Source organism: Oscarella lobularis, chromosome 1, assembly GCF_947507565.1.
Source record: "Oscarella lobularis chromosome 1, ooOscLobu1.1, whole genome shotgun sequence".
NCBI lineage: Eukaryota > Metazoa > Porifera > Homoscleromorpha > Homosclerophorida > Oscarellidae > Oscarella > Oscarella lobularis.
Window position 1 is genome coordinate 6776656 of NC_089175.1, and position 16891 is coordinate 6793546.

The window sequence follows — 16891 nt, forward strand, 5'->3', positions numbered from 1 at the left end:
CTCCAGGTCTACTTCAATCTGGAGCGAAGTACAATACTGGAGTGAATAATGATATTTATGAAGGACGAGAAAAAGGTAGATAATATCCGTGGAAACCTGGAAATATAATTCGAATGTCCTTGTATTGTGTTAGGATATTGCATGGTTGGAGCATCGATTTCTGTCCAAAAGAATCTGCTCGAATTTTCCTTACTATGTGCCGCTTATCAGAAATTGCTTTCGTTTCATTGGCAGCGACAGCGACTTTTCAGACCAAGGCTACTTTTTCTCACATCAGTGCACCGTAAGTTCTCTCATGCGTTGAGTATCTGAAAATGATTTTGTCTATCGATTAGGATTACTATAGTACTTACGACATACCAAGCGACGCACGCAATACTTCTGAAGCATCGCCTTCTACCTAAAGACGTGATCACAGAAACTTGGGCAGTTTCTGACTCAAGTAAACTTAATCAATAATAATGACGTCATTTCTGCCCGAAGAATAGAGGACCCTTTTTAGACGGTACGATGACATCGGAAACGTTGGTCACAGCAGACACCTGCGATCTCGTTGACAAGGCCCGGTACGGAGTCTATAGCGAGACTTTACACAAACGCTACGCACACTATTGACACAAGCGTTTTTGAAGTCTCGTCTGCTTGCAATCATTGCAACGAATTATCTTTCAAGGCTGGCGAGGATGAAAGCTGTACGTCCTGGCCTTCCTTTCTCTGACGTTCAACTCTTTGCAGAGAAAGGAAACAGGCAGATTTGGTTGCAATCATTTATTAGTCATGTGTTTGTTTGCTGAGTTCTGATTCGTCGTTTGGAAAAGCTACGTACATGTGCATATACGACATTATCTATATGACACCATGACGTCAGGCAGGCAGTTAACTTCAATACGAATAAGTCTAACGTTTTTTGACGTCATAGGTACGAAAGTAGAAATATTTGTTTATTCCTAAATTTTTTGCAGGAATTGATCGTTGATGACGTCAGGTAACCTAATAATGAGCAAACAGCTACCGTACTCATACATGTATTAGTTAAGTGGTCCAAAAAGGCTTGTGGACGATCTGGATGACATTTAATTAATACAGCCCCACCTCACCTCTTTACCCTTCTTCCATGCGCATCCGAAGTCGTTCGTGGTCAATCAACTTTAGTTGTGGAATGCTTCTCGGGTACCTTACGTGTCGTTTCGCGCAGCCAAAAGCGATGCTTGTTCGCGTACCCTCGAAAGGGGCCCCTCAACGAAAAATATTCTCAAATTACCTTATTGTAAGCTTCGTCTGATTTTCATATGAAAAAAGTAATCATCCCGGAATGGGATACTAATATCTAATCTGTTAAGTTGATTACCGGTACTACAATTTCAATTTTAAGCTGAAATTTGCAACAAAGTCACAGAAGAGAGCAACTCCTAAATTATTGAATTAATTAATGATGCGTCAAAACATTCGTGTAGTACATACGTACTAATAATTGAATTTTCAATTCGGACTCACATCAAACTTTGTTACTTCGTGCGTCAGACGAGCCATAGGTAAAAAATGAAGATCTGCGATGCTTTCCCGTTGAGAGGCCCCTTTCGAGGGTATGCGATCGAGAATCGCGTTTGCGCGCGACGTGAAGCAAAACTGAAGATAGCGAGAGGCCATCAACGACTCTTTCCGCCTAAGTAAACTGGTGTTTCACCGAGGAAGAGAACAAGTTCAACGAATTGGCGTCTCAACCGTTTTCGGCCTCTTTCTCTGCTGTCCACGTTATCCGATGGCATCTGACGCTTTAATATTAATGGAAGAGCAACGGGATGCCTTCGAAAAGCTTCTGCATCCCGAAAGCGCTGAGGATAGCGAGAAATTGAGATCGCAATATTCATTAGCGTGCGTGCAGATAGATCGACGTCTGTACTGCAAAGTCTCAGGATCTCGTTTTTCTGCTTTGTGACCTTTAATTTCAATTTGTTGCACTTGAAAATTCATTCGGCGTCGAGAGAAGAGAGAGAAAAAGGTACAATCGCCTAAGGACCGTGCTTGTTTTTTATACGGGCTTTTCCATTCTTTTGATTAGCCGCTGCTGTACTCATTTTAGAAAAGAAAGAAGAAAAAGAAAGCAGATGTCCTGTTCGTTTCCTCTCGGAAAAGAAACGACATTCTCACACGAGATTTCACCTGAGCTTCGAACTGAGCATGAAAGTGCGGTGATCGGCGATGAATTGCATCTTTTCGGTGGAAGAAACGAAGAGAACTCATATTTCTTTCCTCGCAACAAAATCTGGACTTGTGACGTCCGAGAAGAAAGAAAATGGATCCGCCGTTTCGCCGAAGGAAAGAATATTCCGCCGCCTTGCGTCGGAGCCCAATGCGTAGTCATCAATGGAATCATGTATTCCTACGGAGGAATGAAGAAAAACGCAAGTACTCTGAAAACGCTACTTGGGCACCGGAGTTATCTGGAAGAGGTATTCGGTTTGGATCCGAACGAAATGAAATGGATCCTACTAGAAACGCCCACCGACAGTAAGAAACCATGGCAACGCCGCTCCTGCTGTTTGTGGGCCATTGGAGAGAGAATGATCATGTTTGGAGGACATAGCGGAAAAATTCCTTCAGATTGTCTCCAATCAGGAGCACGATGCATTCGTTATGTTAATAATGAGATATATGAATTTGTATTTGAAGAGGGAGGAGAAACAGGTAAATTACATAAATTGAAATCTGAAATATTTTAAGTGATTATGATTAGGATATTGGGTCGATGTTGAACTAAGCGGAGAAAGACCGCAACCGCGCGCCTGTGCTGCCACGGAAACAATTGATGAACATCGAGGATTACTCCATGGAGGGTGGGATGGCGAAAAATCATTGAATGACGCATATGTGATTGATTTAAGAGAAAAGGTGAATCTTAATTAATTAACTATGCTTTTTAAAAAATTCTGAATTGCATTAGAATTGGATTATCATCGATTTCCTTCCAAAACCATCAGCTCGACATAATCACAGAATTTGTCGACTATCAGAAAGAAGATATGAGGAACAAAGCCGCTTTCTTCTTATAGGCGGTATCATTCCAAGAAAATCTTCGGACGAAGCCTACGTTCTCGACTTGGACAACGAAACATCTAAAGCGGTTTGAAAAATGAGTGTTATTAATTAGCATCACATTGTAATTAATTTTCTTTAGATTAGTCTAACCACGAAAATACCACTAATTAATGGTCACACTCTCCATTGCGATAAGATGCTGTTTGGATCGGCTAAGATCATCGTGGCAGGGGGAGAATACCGGAAAGGCATTTCATCTAATATTCTGATAACGACTACTCTTGGTAATAAATGAATCTTACAATCATACTTTTATATAATTTTTAGGCGACTCACATGTATATATGAAAATTGGAACCCGGACTCTTCCTCCGGCGAAATTTATTCCGACAGTGCGTGAAAAGAAATTCGTGAACACAATGAAACCTGAAAAAGAATGGGATAAACTGGATAAACTGGCGTACGAATTTCTGCATTGTTGCTTAACAAGAGAAAATCGCTATTGTCTTTAGAATGAAAGAATCGATACTTCAAGATGATAGGTTAGTTAGATCAGAAATATTAGTATGACGTGACACTATTGCAAATGTAGAACCCAATTCCATCAAGTCATGGAAAGACACAGACGACAGTTTGAAGACGAAAGAATCAGCCGGTTAATAAAATAGATCAATTAAATTATTGTCATGCACGTCACAGTTGCATTGGTAGAACACAGTGGGAGGCATTATACCAGTCTTTGGAAGCAGAGCGAATGCGTTTCAAAGAACAAAAGCAAGAGATGCACAAAAAAACTTTTATCTAGAAGATAAGATTGTTTAGATCAGCCTTAGAAAACCGTTGCAGTTCTCTTCAGAGAGACATCGAAGACTTAAGGCATAGCGACAGAATTGACTGTTTTAACATGCAATTGCATTTCACTTTCAGAACTGAATCGGCAGCACTACAACGTGCTTTTGAAGCAGAAAAAGAAGAAATGGGGCAAGTTTCTCAGACTCTTTTAGTTCAATCAGAAGCTCTTCAGGCGGAAATTGCGGAAATGGCTCAGTCTCATCAAGCTCAAATGTAAAACCGAGACTATTGTTAATCGAGCAGTAATCAATACGTTATCCTAGGGGAACTCTTCAAGCAACACTTGCAGAATCGGCAGCCCAACGTCGTGCTCTCGAAGCAGAGAGAGACGAAATAGTTCAAGCTCATCAAACGCAAATGTATAACTGGAAATAAAAATGGTGCAAGTAGTCAGTGTAATATGATCTCAGGAGAAGTGTTGAAGCCACGCTCACAGAAACGAAGGAAAGCCTCGATCAATTCCTCAACGTGCTCAGCATTCGCGCATCTGACGTACGCCTTACAAATGAAAAACTCGGTTCCGGAGCATATGGAGGTACAAGGGAATAACCTAGATAAAATACTACATATACCGACATAATCTAGACGTCATTATTGGTCTTTGGCACAAAATGCCAGTCGCCGTAAAGAGATTCCACGCTCTCATCACAACCCCAAGAACGATTCCGAAGTTCAAAAGCGAAGTTCTAACCGCGAGTCGCCTCCATCATCCCAACATCATCCGTGTGTGCGGTGCTGTGATGGAAGACGGAACACCGTTCCAAATCGTCTCCGAATTACTCGAGGGATCAGTGAGCGAGGTCATAGATGCAGCTCACTCGTCTCCATGTTATCTTTCGCAATACGAGCAGCTCTCCATCGTCGTGCAAATGACGTCAGCTATTGCCTATCTTCACGGACTACACCCTCGTCCCTACGTTCATGCAGACATTCGTCCAACCAATGTCTTGGTGACAAGAGATATGAAAGTCAAAGTCGCTGATTCGGGAGCCGCCCATTTGGTGGAGAGCTCAATATCAGCCGGGCCCCTCAGTCCCCAATATCTTGCTCCCGAACGAATGCCACCCACGTCGGCGCGCAGCTCGTTGCCAAGCGACGTTTACAGTCTAGGCGTGACTCTTATTGAAATATTCACCGGGGTCGGGCCTATCCGGGAACAGAGGAATGGTCAGCTAATGCTGTTGAGAAATCGTCGCCGTTTGCACGTGATTTGCTCCAGAATGATTTTTGGCGAAAGAGAGAGGCCTAGAAGTGCAGAGTGCATGGATGTTATGATAAGAGAAATGGAGGAACTGGCGGAGAATGGATTTCCGGCGATAAAGAGAATGGTGAAGAGTCAGTTTGAAGGAGAGGGAGACAGTCGTCGTCACAAAGTCGTTCTTTCGGATTCCTATCATTCCTAGACAATCACTTCTAGACGATTTACTTCAGTACTTGAACTTTGTCAATTTGCCGTGTATATTATACCACTATGAACATGTAGTCAAGAGGAGCCGTTGTATGCGATTCACCCTTTTATTCATGCACTTGACAGCTTTATATATGAATGTCAAAATCGGAAGTCTGGTTTGGATCCACTTAGCTTATATCTAAGAAGAGTATGCAACCATGGAATGATTGTGACGCTGTGTCCAAGAGTCAAAGCCAATAAACACGTCACGACGGAATGTGAATCAGAACTACTGTACAGTACATCTCACAAGTCACAGCTTCCGTAAAGATTACGTGCTTCGGAAAGTCAACAACAAGGAACCTACTAAGTAGACTAAGGCGTTTATGCAGCAGAATGTTTGAGGCCTAGCTACGAGTGTGGACTGCTCAGCTTGGGTGGTCTATACGAAGTTGGTAAGCCAATTTCGAGAAACTTACTTTATGAATCGGACGAATTCTACGTAAATCAAGATTTGTAATATTTCCCGTAGAGGGGCCCCTTTCGAGGGTACGCAATCGAGTATCGCGTTTTCGCTCTATGAAACGAAACTAATGGTAGGGAGTAGCAGGCAAAGCCATTTTCTGCATAATAAATCTGCTGATTCGCCGCGAAAGACGGCAGATCCAACGAACGGACTCAGTTCTTGGCCCGTCCGAAGCCATCGTGAGAGTAGGCTCGAAGGTCCAGCCTGAGTTGAGCTAACGCGCGCTTACATACGGGCAAGCCGCGTAGCTCAACACAGGCCTATCGTGAGAGTTGCTTGACTCTTCGACGAATGCTTCTAAGAAGACATTCTCAACGACACCATTCCATTTGACGAGCGCTAAGACTCAAAATCACGTCGATCCGTGGTCGAACTACACAAATCTTGACATAGACTACTAATACGGGCCTTTCTAACTGGTCCAATGACATTCCAAAAGCGTGATCATCATTAGAAACTAGTGGATTACAAAAGAGATCAACTCAAAAATCAAATTCCTGTCTCGCCGCCTAATCGGATTCCTTCTGTTGATTGATTATTAAGTAATAAATATTTATGAATATTAAAATTTGAATTTCTGATTTTGATCTCACTCCGGTGTTTTTACTTTATATACAAATCAGTGGATGATTAGTTAAATTGAGACTTGCCGCAAAATTTTCCTTGGAGAGGCCCCTTTCGAGGGCACGCGATCAAGAATCGCTTTTTAGCGTCGCTCCAACGATATGGCTTACAGTGCATCCCACGTCCAATCGAAAAAATGTATCGCACGTTTTCGATCCCTCCCAGCCCTTTCGATCGCTTCTAATAAGTCTCTAAACAGCGTTGCTAGCGTAAAATATCTCGCCCAAAAATGAGGCCCCAATAGGGTACACAGGGGAACAGAGCAACGAAGTCTTTCTCTAAAGTGCTTTAAGAACCTCTGTGTTGCTAAATTTGCTTTTACAACAGTTGCTAAACGGCTATACTGCCGATTCGGAGAGAAAAAAGCAACTTTCGTCGTCAACATGTTACTTAGAGAGAAGCGCTTCCTAAATACTTATACACCTAATGCGCATTCGCTTCTGCACTAATGGCTGCGTGCTAGAGCTTGTTTTACAGAGAATTTCCTCCTCTTTCTAACGGTACAACGCACGCGTTTCTTCCTAGCTTTGTTTTCTCAAAAATTAGCCTAACGTGATTAGTGTACGCCTAGACACCAAACGGCTCGATCCGACCCACTGAATTATTTTCGGCGAGCGCTGAAGCTAAACCCGAATAGGATTTAGACTAATATACGCTCTGTACTATTCGATTCCGCGCCTAAGGCTATTTTTCCTCAGAAAAATAGCCTAACGCGTCTTGAAGATGCGCTCCTGAAATGTCCCCGTATAGCTCAAACGGAGAACGGCGCGGCTATAAAAACCGCAAAAATGGATGGGTTCTGAAGGCGGCCTAAGTTTCTAATACCGATCGCGGTTAAAAAACGTACTGAGAGCGAGAAAACGGGTCACGCGCGCAGAAGTGGGCGTTTTCGATTGGACGTGGGATGCACTGTAGTACTTCGCCCTCCCATCGCCTGAATATCCTATTGAATGCATGTAAAAGATGGTTCGGCACGACTTCGGAGCACATCTCCTTCTCTCTAGGCAGATTATTCCAGTGCTCTTCGCGTACGTTCCCGTACGCAACAAAAGAAGCTTAATTTATCTGATCAGTACCCAGAATTAAGTTTCCCGAAAAAAGTTCTTGGTATTGACTAGAATCAATTCGGAAAAGAAGCATGAAAACTTATTTTAACATTGAAAACAAAGTTAATTATTCATTATCGCTCGACTTATTCTCCTCCACCACACAATCAACGGCCGGCATATCGTTGCAAAATTTTTTGGCCGCTATAAAAAATTCGATGTCGAATGAAATAATTTGAGTACTTAGAATAAGTTTTACCTGGTGGGTCAGTAGGATCTTGAAGCCTATCAGAGCTCCTCGTTTTCGTACCACGATTTTGGAGTTTTCTGAAGTACAATTAGATTGGTGGTACTACATGTATAGAGTGAGTCTGTTAGCCTACCCTGTAGAGCCATTGATTTTCGGCTCTAAGTCAGAACCAACATTATAATATATGTTTCTCATATGTCTCTCATAACTAGAAAAACATTTGCTCTGAACCTACCTGCATGTGCTGTCGAGGTTACTTCCTTTGGCCCGTCTAGAGGACGCCTGATAAGCTTAGAGACCTCATCAAAACGGTACTGGAAGTCAGCGTTAGAATCCATGCTTGCTCTCAATTTAGTTCTAAATAAGACTTTCGTCAAACACCTAAATCTTTTAATAATTAATATTAAGGTAATCATGATTTCACTTTGTGGTTTCAAGTTCTTTTCTCAGTTTAGTGATTTCTTCTTCTGAAGCTTCCCGTGCAGTTCTGCAGCAAATCTGCTATTATTTACGTACGATTGGAAATTGATTTTGTTAATGCCTCATTTCTTCAAGTTCACGTTTATGATGAGAGGAATCTGATATCGATTGAGCCGAATGTAGCATTTCTGATTCAATTCTCAAGTACGCCTCGTTTGTAGCACCTAAAAGACAAGTTAGCTACTGGTTGGAACCTTTATCTCAGTATTTCAGTACTAAGTCCAAGAGAAAACGACGTCACGATTTCTTTTGATCCGTCATTCCAGCCTTTTCCACCAACGACAATAAAGTCGATGCATCCATCTTGTTTTTCTACACAATGAAGAGTGTGGCTGCAAATGAAACCAATTTCCGGAGTAATTGAGAACTAAAGAAAGATGGAACAATACGTATTAATTTTTTCAAAATTATTTATTACTGTACATCGTAAGATTTTCTTTCGTCCAAGTCGTAAACACAAGCGTTGGCTGAAGGTGTGCTTCTGTTCTTTCCACCAACGACAAGAAAGCAATTTCTCGCCTTTAATTCCGCTTTTGCTAGTCGACAGAGTCTGTGCTCATATCGAGCGGTGACTTCGGAAAGAAAATCAACGCAAATCCAATTCTATTACAACTCATTAGTTATTGCCAAACACATATAATTAGAAATACTTTCTCTTTCAAATCAATCACAAAAGCATCTGCAAAAATAGAAACTCCGGCACCATCTTCTCCTCCATGGAGTAATCCTCGATGTTGATCAATCGTTTCCATTGCAGCACGGCATCGTGGTCGAGGTCTCTTTCCACTTAATTCAACGCCCGACCAATGCCCTAGTTTGCTGCACTGTGACGAAATATTTCTCAAGTTTTGTTTAATGCATTTTACCTTTTTCTCTTTCCCTTCCCTCGAATATAAATTCATAGATCTCATTGTTCACTAGCCAATCACTCTCTGCTCCTGCTTGGACGCGATTCTCTGGAATTTCGTCTTCGCTGAATCCTCCGAACATGATAATTTTTCCTCCAATAGGCCACAAACAACAGTAGGAGCGCTCCCATGGGTCGTTTTCGGGAGTGGGCGTGGCTACTTGGAACCATTTCATTTTCCTAGGATTTCTCGTATTCAAGCCAAAGAGTTCGCTTAGATCATAGCTTAGATCATCTTCATTTTCCGCCCTTCCTCCGTACGAATACAGGATCCCATTGATGACCACGCATTGTGCTCCTTCGCAAGGCGGAGGAATAATTCCTTCGGCGAAACGACGCATCCATTTCTTTTCGACTTGTTTGACATTACATGTCCAGATTTCGTTGCGGGGGAAAAGGTATTTTGGCGATGTGTGATTCCTGCCGCCGAGAAGATGCAGCACGTCGCCGATCAATGCACTTTCGTGAGAAAATCGAGGTTCTGGTGAACCATTAGGATCGAGGTCGGATATTGCTTCTCTAGAAAGCGCCATGTAGAAAGAACTTTCGCGAGAGACAAAGAATATCCGGTTGCGCGCGCGAACGTGACACCACGCCCATATATCACAGGGAAAGGGCCTGGGGACATCCCTTTGATCTTCATGGAGGGTGGGGATGCAACAAATATTTAGATGATGCATTTGTAATTGATTTAAGTGAAAAGGTAAACTTTAATTAATCAAGTTTGGCAATAATCATTGAAATGTATTAGATGAGGATTGGCACCAAAACCATCCGCTCGGACTAGCCACAGAATCTGTCGATTATCAAAAACGCGGTTCGGAAAGTCAAGTCAACAACAAGGAACCTAGACCAAGGCTTTTATGCAGTAGAATGGTTGAGGCCTAGATACGAGTGTGGACTGCTCAGCTTGGGTGGTCTATACGAAGTTGGTAAGGAAAACTAGCTCGTGACGCCCTTCAAAGACGCTGTATCAAGCGATTCACTGTCTTTTTGAATTAATTCTAATATAAATAATAATTAAAATCGAAATTCTGATTTCGATCCAACTTTCGAGAGCTTACTTTATGAATCAGACGATGCTTACGCAAACCGAGACTTGCTGCTGCCATATTTCCCGTTGAGGGGCCCCTTTCGAGGGTACGCGATCGAGCAACGCGTTTTGGTATCTCGAAACGAAACTGACGGTAGCTAGCAGCCGCCAAAGACTTTCTCTGCTCAATAACGAATTTGCTTGTTCACCGGGAGACAGGTCCAACGAATTGGCACTCGATCGGGAGAGTTGCTCGGCTCGTCGTCGAATGAATGCATCTGAAAGAACATTCTAAATAACGAAAATGTATTTCGAAAGCGCGAAGCCCCAAAAATCACGTCGAACCGTACGAATCAATCCGTTCCTCTTAGCGTGCTCGATCGCGCAACGTAATCCCCTACGTCATTGAAACTATTCTCGGTCTGTTCCTCCGACTGTGACGATCACTTGCGCACGTGCACCTTAATTAAGCACTTCAAAAACCTAAAAGGTCATAATAATAAATTCGACTCAAGCAAAACTTCAAATAACAAACAAAGTCAGCCTAGAAATATAAGTAGCCAGAAAGAACGACCTTGTGACGACGACTTGCGCCCTCTCCCTCGAATATTCCTTTTACCATTCTCTTCATCACGGCAAACCTCGTCGAAACTTCTTCTATTTCTCTTATAAAAACAGCCAGACACTCTGCACTCGTAGACCTCTCTTTCTCCTAAAATCATTTTTGAGCAAATCATGTGCAAGCGACGACGAACTTTCATAGGCGTTAGTTCACTATATCTGTCATCCGCATTAGGGCCCATCCCAGTGAATATTTCAATTACAGACACGCCCAGACTGTAAACGTCGCTAGGCAACGAACTGCTTGCCAACAGGGTGGCCTTCGCTTGGGAGAAAGATATTGGGAACGTAGGGACATGGGTGGAGTCCATGAATATTAGCAATAGCTGACGTCATTTGCACGACGATGGAGAGCTGCTCGAGATAGCATGAAGATGAATGAGCGGCGTCAATGATCTCCCTCACTGATCCCTGGAGCATCTCAAAGATTAAGTCACGACGTTATTGTTGCTATATAGCTGCATAACTACACGACGCGAAAGAATGTAGAGTACGTATAGTTTTCGAAGGAAGAAATCGGAAATTACCCCAGAGGATTCGTGAAAACACTGACGCGACTTGTGAAAGATTATATAAAACACGTGCATGCAACCAATGCTGATATTCAAAAGTGCCCTTACCCTTTGGCAAAGAGCTAAACAGACATAGGAAAAAGAATGCGAGGATGAACGTCTTTCATCATCAGCAGTTGCGATTCGTGATCCCATTTACAAGAATGCAGGCAAGAATACGGGAGTTCGAAAACGCTTGTGTCAATATTGTGCGTGACATTCGTCCAAACGTCCCCTTGAGAAATTGCTCCATTGCTGTCGTAATAAAAGTTGAAGACAGGATCACAGGTGTCTGCAGTGACCATCACGTCTCCGTAAGACGTTTCGTCTATAAAGGCTTTATATGTCATTCATCGATTATTGATAAAAATTTACCTGAGGAAAATAAGGACCAAGTTTCTGTCAATACGTTTTTAGGTAAAATGCGATGCTCCTTAAACACTGAGTTGCTTGGTATTCCCCATTGATCGAAACGTCCACTTTCATTAGAGCACTAATTGCAACTTCTTATAGAAACAATATTGCTCACAGACACAGCTTACCAAGCACTGGGATGCAAAGAAAAAGTAGGAAAACATTCGTTCACCTTCATACAAGATAATTCTTCGTGCGGGACTGAAATGAAAGAGCGATGTTGCTATATATAGATTAATTATTTTGGTTCAACTTGCAGTCTCACATTGATTCGACCTCGTTCCGTAATGTTAAGTCTACCGCCAACCTTTCTCTTCCGGCTTCGTAAGTCATATTGAAAACTTCGTACGGCTCGTGAGCGCCTGTTACGTACGCCGTAAAATTGTTCGGATAAGTGCACTGAATTGGCGATTTCAAGTCGGAACCGAAAGTCACATCAAAACCCATGGCACTTATGCTCAAGAGGATGAACGAGGAGCGAAGTAGAATTGAGGCCATCAATAGTTTTCGCTACGTATGAACTCGTGGTATAGACGAAGTGAAGTGAAGGAGCAGTCCAGAACATGCCGTTATATACATAGGTCGGCGGCTACTCCCGCCCACGCAGAACACGAGTCCTCCGGACTCTCTTACGGCATATTACTCCACGACCTGACTTTGCTACTATGCAAACGGCTTGAAGGGGCATAAATTGTACTTGCAGCGTCTAAAACTGAGAAGGTACTAGTACACTAAAGCTAAGGAAGTTAAACTAAAAAGGACACTAACGAAGATAGACCAGGATACTAAGGAAGACAAGGAGGATAAACAAGGACACTAAGGAGGATGCTAGGACGCTATAAGGAGGATAAACAAGGACACCTAAGGTACGACGGAAGAGATGAATTCGTAGCAGCGTTACTGATATTTCCCGCTGAGGGGCCCTTTCGAGGGTACGCAATCGAGAATCGCGTTTTGGCGTCGCGAAACGAAGCGTAAGGTAGCCGAGAAGCATTCCACAACCTTTTCTATCCAAATAACCTGCTGGTTCACAGCGGGAGACGACAGCTGCGACGAATTGGCTCCGTTCTTCGCCGTCCGAAGCCATCGCGAGAGTTGTCCGACTCGTCGTCGAATGAATGCATCTAGGAGATAACATTTCGACGAGCGCTAAGACTCAAAACTCGTGATGAAGTTCAACGTCATCTGCGTTTGTGCACGTGACACTAATTCTATAGCTCATTGACGTCACACTCATAAAACAGCAGCATTTCCTGTACAATCCCATTAGCCTATACTAAATTTTAGTCGACAGCAATAAGTCCATCCATATTCTCATAACGGCTTTCGTTTGGGCTCGAATATGATAATTCCTCATATCGGTGCAAATGTGAAAAGTGTGATTCCACTCCTTGACTCCTTCCCCGGTCGCCTTGTCCTCATAAACGAGTCGTATACCGTCGAAATAGATGATGCCCTTCACGTTCTTACGCGTGTGATCGGTAAAATACGTCAGCGTCCGCTTATGCGGATTAAAAACGAAAAATCGCTTTTTCCAATTTTTGACCACCTCCCCTTGCTTGATAAGAAACCCGCTGAAAACGCCGTCGACGTCAACCTGCACTTGGGGACACGCCTCCAAATCGTGATTCGCTTCTAAGTATTTTTTCAAATTCAAAGCCAACGGTGAGGGGGACCCCGAGAGACGATTTCGCCGATCCGGTTGAAGAGTTAATGATGATGATAATGATGATGAAGCTAAGGAAGATGCCTCTAACCCTATTGGTGTCGTTTTCAGAGTTTGACTTCGTAGTGAGAGCGGTGGTGACGATGAATATCGTATTCTTTTGATTTCTTCTTGCAGTGCGACGAGCTGCTGTTCCTTCTCTTCTTTTTCCTGTTGCTCTTTGACTTTTTCCTCTTGTACGGCCTGGTGGAGTTCGTCTTTCGCGGCTATCTCCTTTTGAAGGGCCTCTAGTTTTCTACGCTCTTCCTCCTTTATCAACTCGAGCTCGCGAAGCAAGGATCTTTAAATTAATTTAAATATTAATTTTCTTATTTATTTATTTATTTTACCTTTCGCTTTCGATTTCGAGTTCTTTGAGCTTTGTCTGCAACTTTCTCAACTCCTCCTCTTTCTCCAAACCTTCTCTCTTTCTCTCCTCCTCTTCCCTTCGAACTCTCTCCTTCTGATTATCGATTTCGCGTCGCAAGGCGCCGAGTCGTTGTCTCTCCTCCTCGACCATTCGCGAATGCTTCAACTTCTCCTCCTCCAACGCCGCTTTCTCCTTCTCTATCTCTCGACTACTAGAACTATCTACGTCGTTTTCACCGATTGGCAATGAGGACTCCCCTCCTTTGTTTCGGCTAACAGGAAATGGTCTAGCCCACGATAAGGGACGCTCCTCCTCTTCCTTATCTATGGCTGATTGTCGTAGGCGCTCCGCTTGGGCGGGGAAGTTGAAGCGAAATGATGACGATGCACCAAAGGTTATGATGTTACCTAAGGCAAGAAAATAATTATTAATTTATTTTAAAAAAATTTTTATTACCTTGAGTTAGTTCTGTGGGACTTAGAATTTGTTCTCCGTCGACGTAACAGAGAGATTCTGACTCTGGGAGAAGAGTGACGCGATCTCCTTGGTAACTCACCGAACAATGGAGACTAATATAAAAAATCAATAAATTACTATAGATATATTGATTTCGATTGAGACTTTTTGATATCTGCTCCTGTCAATATGACGTCAGGTTTTTCGTCTATGAGTCCAAACGTTGTGCGCCCTAGAAACACAATTAGATATGCATTGAATTATTTTATCTCTCTACCTTCTTTCAAATTGCAAATGGTTATGCTTGTGCAAAATCTAGCGCTGCTAATTTCGACTAGATGAGGTTGTTCTGATTCTAATTTGAGAGTGGCTCCACTGTCCGTGACAGCCAGAGATTTCTCTCTCAAAATTTCATGAGCTCTCTCCCATTTGTCTTCCCACTGTGAAGTGAGATTGGCCATCAACGCTTCACTGTGATCCAACTTCACTTGAAGAGACTAGATAAAGCGATTATATATTATTGATTATATAGGTTCTTAGTGTCATTTCACGTTAAGTTGTGTTGGATCTATTTTTCCAATTAGCGCTTTCAATTGAGCAATTTCAGCGCGCAATTGCCGAATCAATTTCACATTCGGATCCTAACCAATCAACGCACGTGACGTCAAATGAAAATAATTTTAAACTCCACTTACCTCATTAACTGTAGGTTTATTGAGAATATTTTTGGCGCGATTCGCGTAGCGTAGCGTGCTCAACGTCTCGCCGTAATTGATATCAGCCGGCGAGATTGTAGCAAGCATAATCGTCTTGGAATTTCCGCCGAGAGAATCCTTGAGAAGCCACGTGAGAACGGAATCTCGATACGGGACAAACGAGCTCGTCGACGAAGAGGAAAGACTTTGTTGAGCCAAAGCGGATATGACGAGACCGAGTGTCGTTAGAGACTTATTGATATTGGAGCCTTCCTTCAATCGATCTCCACTGGCACCCGACGTCTAAAATAAATAAATAATTAATTGTTTAATTATTTCTTTCTGCGCCGATGACCTCGACTCTTTCACTTCCGGCCAAATCGACGAGATTAATTTTCGACGTCGTTTCGCAGGGAATGTCATTTTCCACTTTGGCGTAGACAAAATTGATTGTAAATATTGCGTGGGAGCGGCTGCTGACGTCATTCATCAACGTAGCAGCCGTAGTCCTACATGAAAAAGAAAATAGAACAATAACTATTAAGAGAATCTATACCTCTGCTTATTTCCAATCTTAATCAAATGCATAATGTCGTCTAATTCCGAAACCATGTGTTTGCTCAAATTTTCGACGTAAGGTCCCGTCTCAGGATGTTCACGCACTAAAATTAAATTACAAAATTTATTACCTCAATTTTTTCACGTGTCTACCTTTCAAATTGTGTTTATCTTTTTGACTTTTCAATTCCATCAAATCTCTCACCTTCTCGTTATAAATTTCCAAATAGCTTACTTCCGCTTTGAACGTTTCTTGCGCATGCGCGCTGGCGCTCTTTTCGTTGCCAAAGAGACCCTCGGATATTCGTGGAATGAGTCCCGGATTTCCGTCTTCCCATCCCATCATGGAATACGTTTTTCCCGAACCCGTTTGCCCGTAGGCAAACACGCACGTGTTGTAGCCGCTCAATGCGCACTCCAAAACGATTTTGCCGAGATCTCCAAAGACCTTACGCAAGAATAAATATTATTTATGCAATTATTTATTCGAATTACCTTCTCTTGCGACGCGTAGTGTCGATCTCTCTTTTCGAACGACCAATACTGAATTCGAACGTTAGAATGACGATAATGTGATTCGTTTTGGGAGAACCGAATAGTCGAATGTGAATTTCTTCGTCGATTCCGCTTCGTTTGGCTTCAATAATTCCGTCTGACGGCCTTTCATTCGAATGACGCACTTTGATTGACGATGGACTTCTCGTTCGTTGAACGGACGCACTCGCACCGCCACTCGAACGGCAGCAGAAGACGAAGACATCGTGTAGTACACAGACACACCCCTCTCTGCGAAGCTCTAGCGCGCGCGATGCAATGTTTGTCATGGCTGGAAGACAGGAACTCTCATCGTTATCATTTTCCATTAATCTTTGCGCGACGCGTTCTTGACCTACTCAAAACGCGCAAAAAAAATCGATGAGAGTGAGCCCTTGGAACAGAAAAACGTCCTCCCCCCCCCCCCCCCCGATTTTCGCGGTTCGTCCGCGAAGCCTCCGTACTTCGCCCGGTTTGGCATTCGGTCGGTTCGCTCGTATCGTTGTTGGGTCACTCGAAGTCCCGCAAGCACGTCGCTGACGCTGGAAAGGTCCGAAAACTCGCGATAGAGTTGTAGGCCGTTTCTGATCACGTGACTCGAAGTCGCGCGCTAGGAAGCCCAAAATGCTACAGAAAGACTTCTGTTTTCGCCGTCCTTCACGCTCAGTGCTGCACTGGCTTGCTCAGGAAAGGTGTTATTAGTGTAGAACGGCTTAGATTCGTCCCGTTTTCGTCCTTACGAAGGGCTTTTGGACGACGTAAGTTTTCGTAGTAGTTTTGCGATTTAGGACGCTTTCTTGTCGAGGCGGGCAAGACGAGGGTGTGATAGTGGGGTCTAGAGAT

General features: G+C 43.1%; 3 protein-coding genes and 1 long non-coding RNA gene across 5 annotated transcripts; 1 reads left to right on the forward strand and 3 right to left on the reverse strand.

Annotated features, from left to right (window-relative positions):
* Positions 1–1238: 1238 nt before the first annotated feature.
* On the reverse strand, positions 1239–2012 carry LOC136186245 (uncharacterized). The gene is made up of 3 exons (XR_010669709.1): positions 1723–2012; positions 1466–1663; positions 1239–1409 (listed from the first exon to the last, which is right to left on the reverse strand). It is a non-coding gene; the product is annotated as an uncharacterized lncRNA (long non-coding RNA).
* Positions 2013–2070: 58 nt separating this feature from the next.
* On the forward strand, positions 2071–5888 carry LOC136199870 (uncharacterized). 2 transcript variants are annotated; one of them, XM_065990171.1, is made up of 13 exons: positions 2071–2685; positions 2735–2889; positions 2942–3121; positions 3176–3320; positions 3364–3496; positions 3549–3578; positions 3629–3691; positions 3748–3810; positions 3859–3912; positions 3964–4101; positions 4152–4247; positions 4299–4423; positions 4474–5888. In XM_065990171.1, the coding sequence occupies exons 1-13, from the start codon at positions 2106–2108 to the stop codon at positions 5289–5291; spliced, it is 2580 nt and encodes an 859-aa protein (XP_065846243.1). In that variant the 5' UTR covers positions 2071–2105; the 3' UTR covers positions 5292–5888. The 2 variants fall into 2 exon arrangements, with proteins under 2 accessions (XP_065846243.1, XP_065846242.1); XM_065990170.1 differs by having other exon boundaries at positions 3859–4101.
* Positions 5889–7510: 1622 nt separating this feature from the next.
* On the reverse strand, positions 7511–10517 carry LOC136199772 (uncharacterized). Its single transcript, XM_065990063.1, has 12 exons — positions 10495–10517; positions 10176–10435; positions 9071–10115; positions 8855–9015; positions 8628–8807; positions 8421–8571; positions 8266–8368; positions 8149–8211; positions 7960–8081; positions 7858–7882; positions 7734–7801; positions 7511–7678 (listed from the first exon to the last, which is right to left on the reverse strand). The coding sequence occupies exons 3-12, from the start codon at positions 9789–9791 to the stop codon at positions 7602–7604; spliced, it is 1671 nt and encodes a 556-aa protein (XP_065846135.1). The 5' UTR covers positions 9792–10115; positions 10176–10435; positions 10495–10517; the 3' UTR covers positions 7511–7601.
* Positions 10518–11262: 745 nt separating this feature from the next.
* Positions 11263–16432, reverse strand: LOC136199758 (kinesin-like protein KIF16B). Its single transcript, XM_065990051.1, has 16 exons — positions 16408–16432; positions 16107–16340; positions 16010–16057; positions 15668–15962; positions 15513–15618; positions 15312–15465; positions 14957–15259; positions 14813–14902; positions 14539–14758; positions 14427–14493; positions 14262–14374; positions 13786–14212; positions 11996–13736; positions 11859–11931; positions 11692–11809; positions 11263–11644 (listed from the first exon to the last, which is right to left on the reverse strand). Exons 2-13 carry the CDS (start codon positions 16272–16274, stop codon positions 13007–13009), a joined length of 2721 nt encoding a protein of 906 aa, XP_065846123.1. The 5' UTR covers positions 16275–16340; positions 16408–16432; the 3' UTR covers positions 11263–11644; positions 11692–11809; positions 11859–11931; positions 11996–13006.
* Positions 16433–16891: the final 459 nt, after the last annotated feature.

Bases quoted from the DNA above. Each gene is read 5' to 3' on its own strand.
- LOC136199870 (XM_065990170.1), top strand. From the start codon at position 2,106: ATGTCCTGTTCGTTTCCTCTCGGAAAAGAAACGACATTCTCACACGAG. The intron at 3,497-3,548 runs GTACGAATTTCT...TATTGTCTTTAG, and splicing joins GATAAACTGGATAAACTGGC to AATGAAAGAATCGATACTTC. The intron at 3,579-3,628 runs GTTAGTTAGATC...TTGCAAATGTAG, and splicing joins TCGATACTTCAAGATGATAG to AACCCAATTCCATCAAGTCA.
- LOC136199772 (XM_065990063.1), bottom strand. From the start codon at position 9,791: ATGCATCATCTAAATATTTGTTGCATCCCCACCCTCCATGAAGATCAA. The intron at 8,212-8,265 runs GCATTAACAAAA...GATTTGCTGCAG, and splicing joins CGTGAACTTGAAGAAATGAG to AACTGCACGGGAAGCTTCAG. The intron at 8,082-8,148 runs GTGAAATCATGA...AGTCTTATTTAG, and splicing joins AAAGAACTTGAAACCACAAA to AACTAAATTGAGAGCAAGCA.
- LOC136199758 (XM_065990051.1), bottom strand. From the start codon at position 16,274: ATGTCTTCGTCTTCTGCTGCCGTTCGAGTGGCGGTGCGAGTGCGTCCG. The intron at 15,963-16,009 runs GTAATTCGAATA...TTCTTGCGTAAG, and splicing joins ACTACGCGTCGCAAGAGAAG to GTCTTTGGAGATCTCGGCAA. The intron at 15,619-15,667 runs GTAGACACGTGA...ATTTAATTTTAG, and splicing joins AGATAAACACAATTTGAAAG to TGCGTGAACATCCTGAGACG.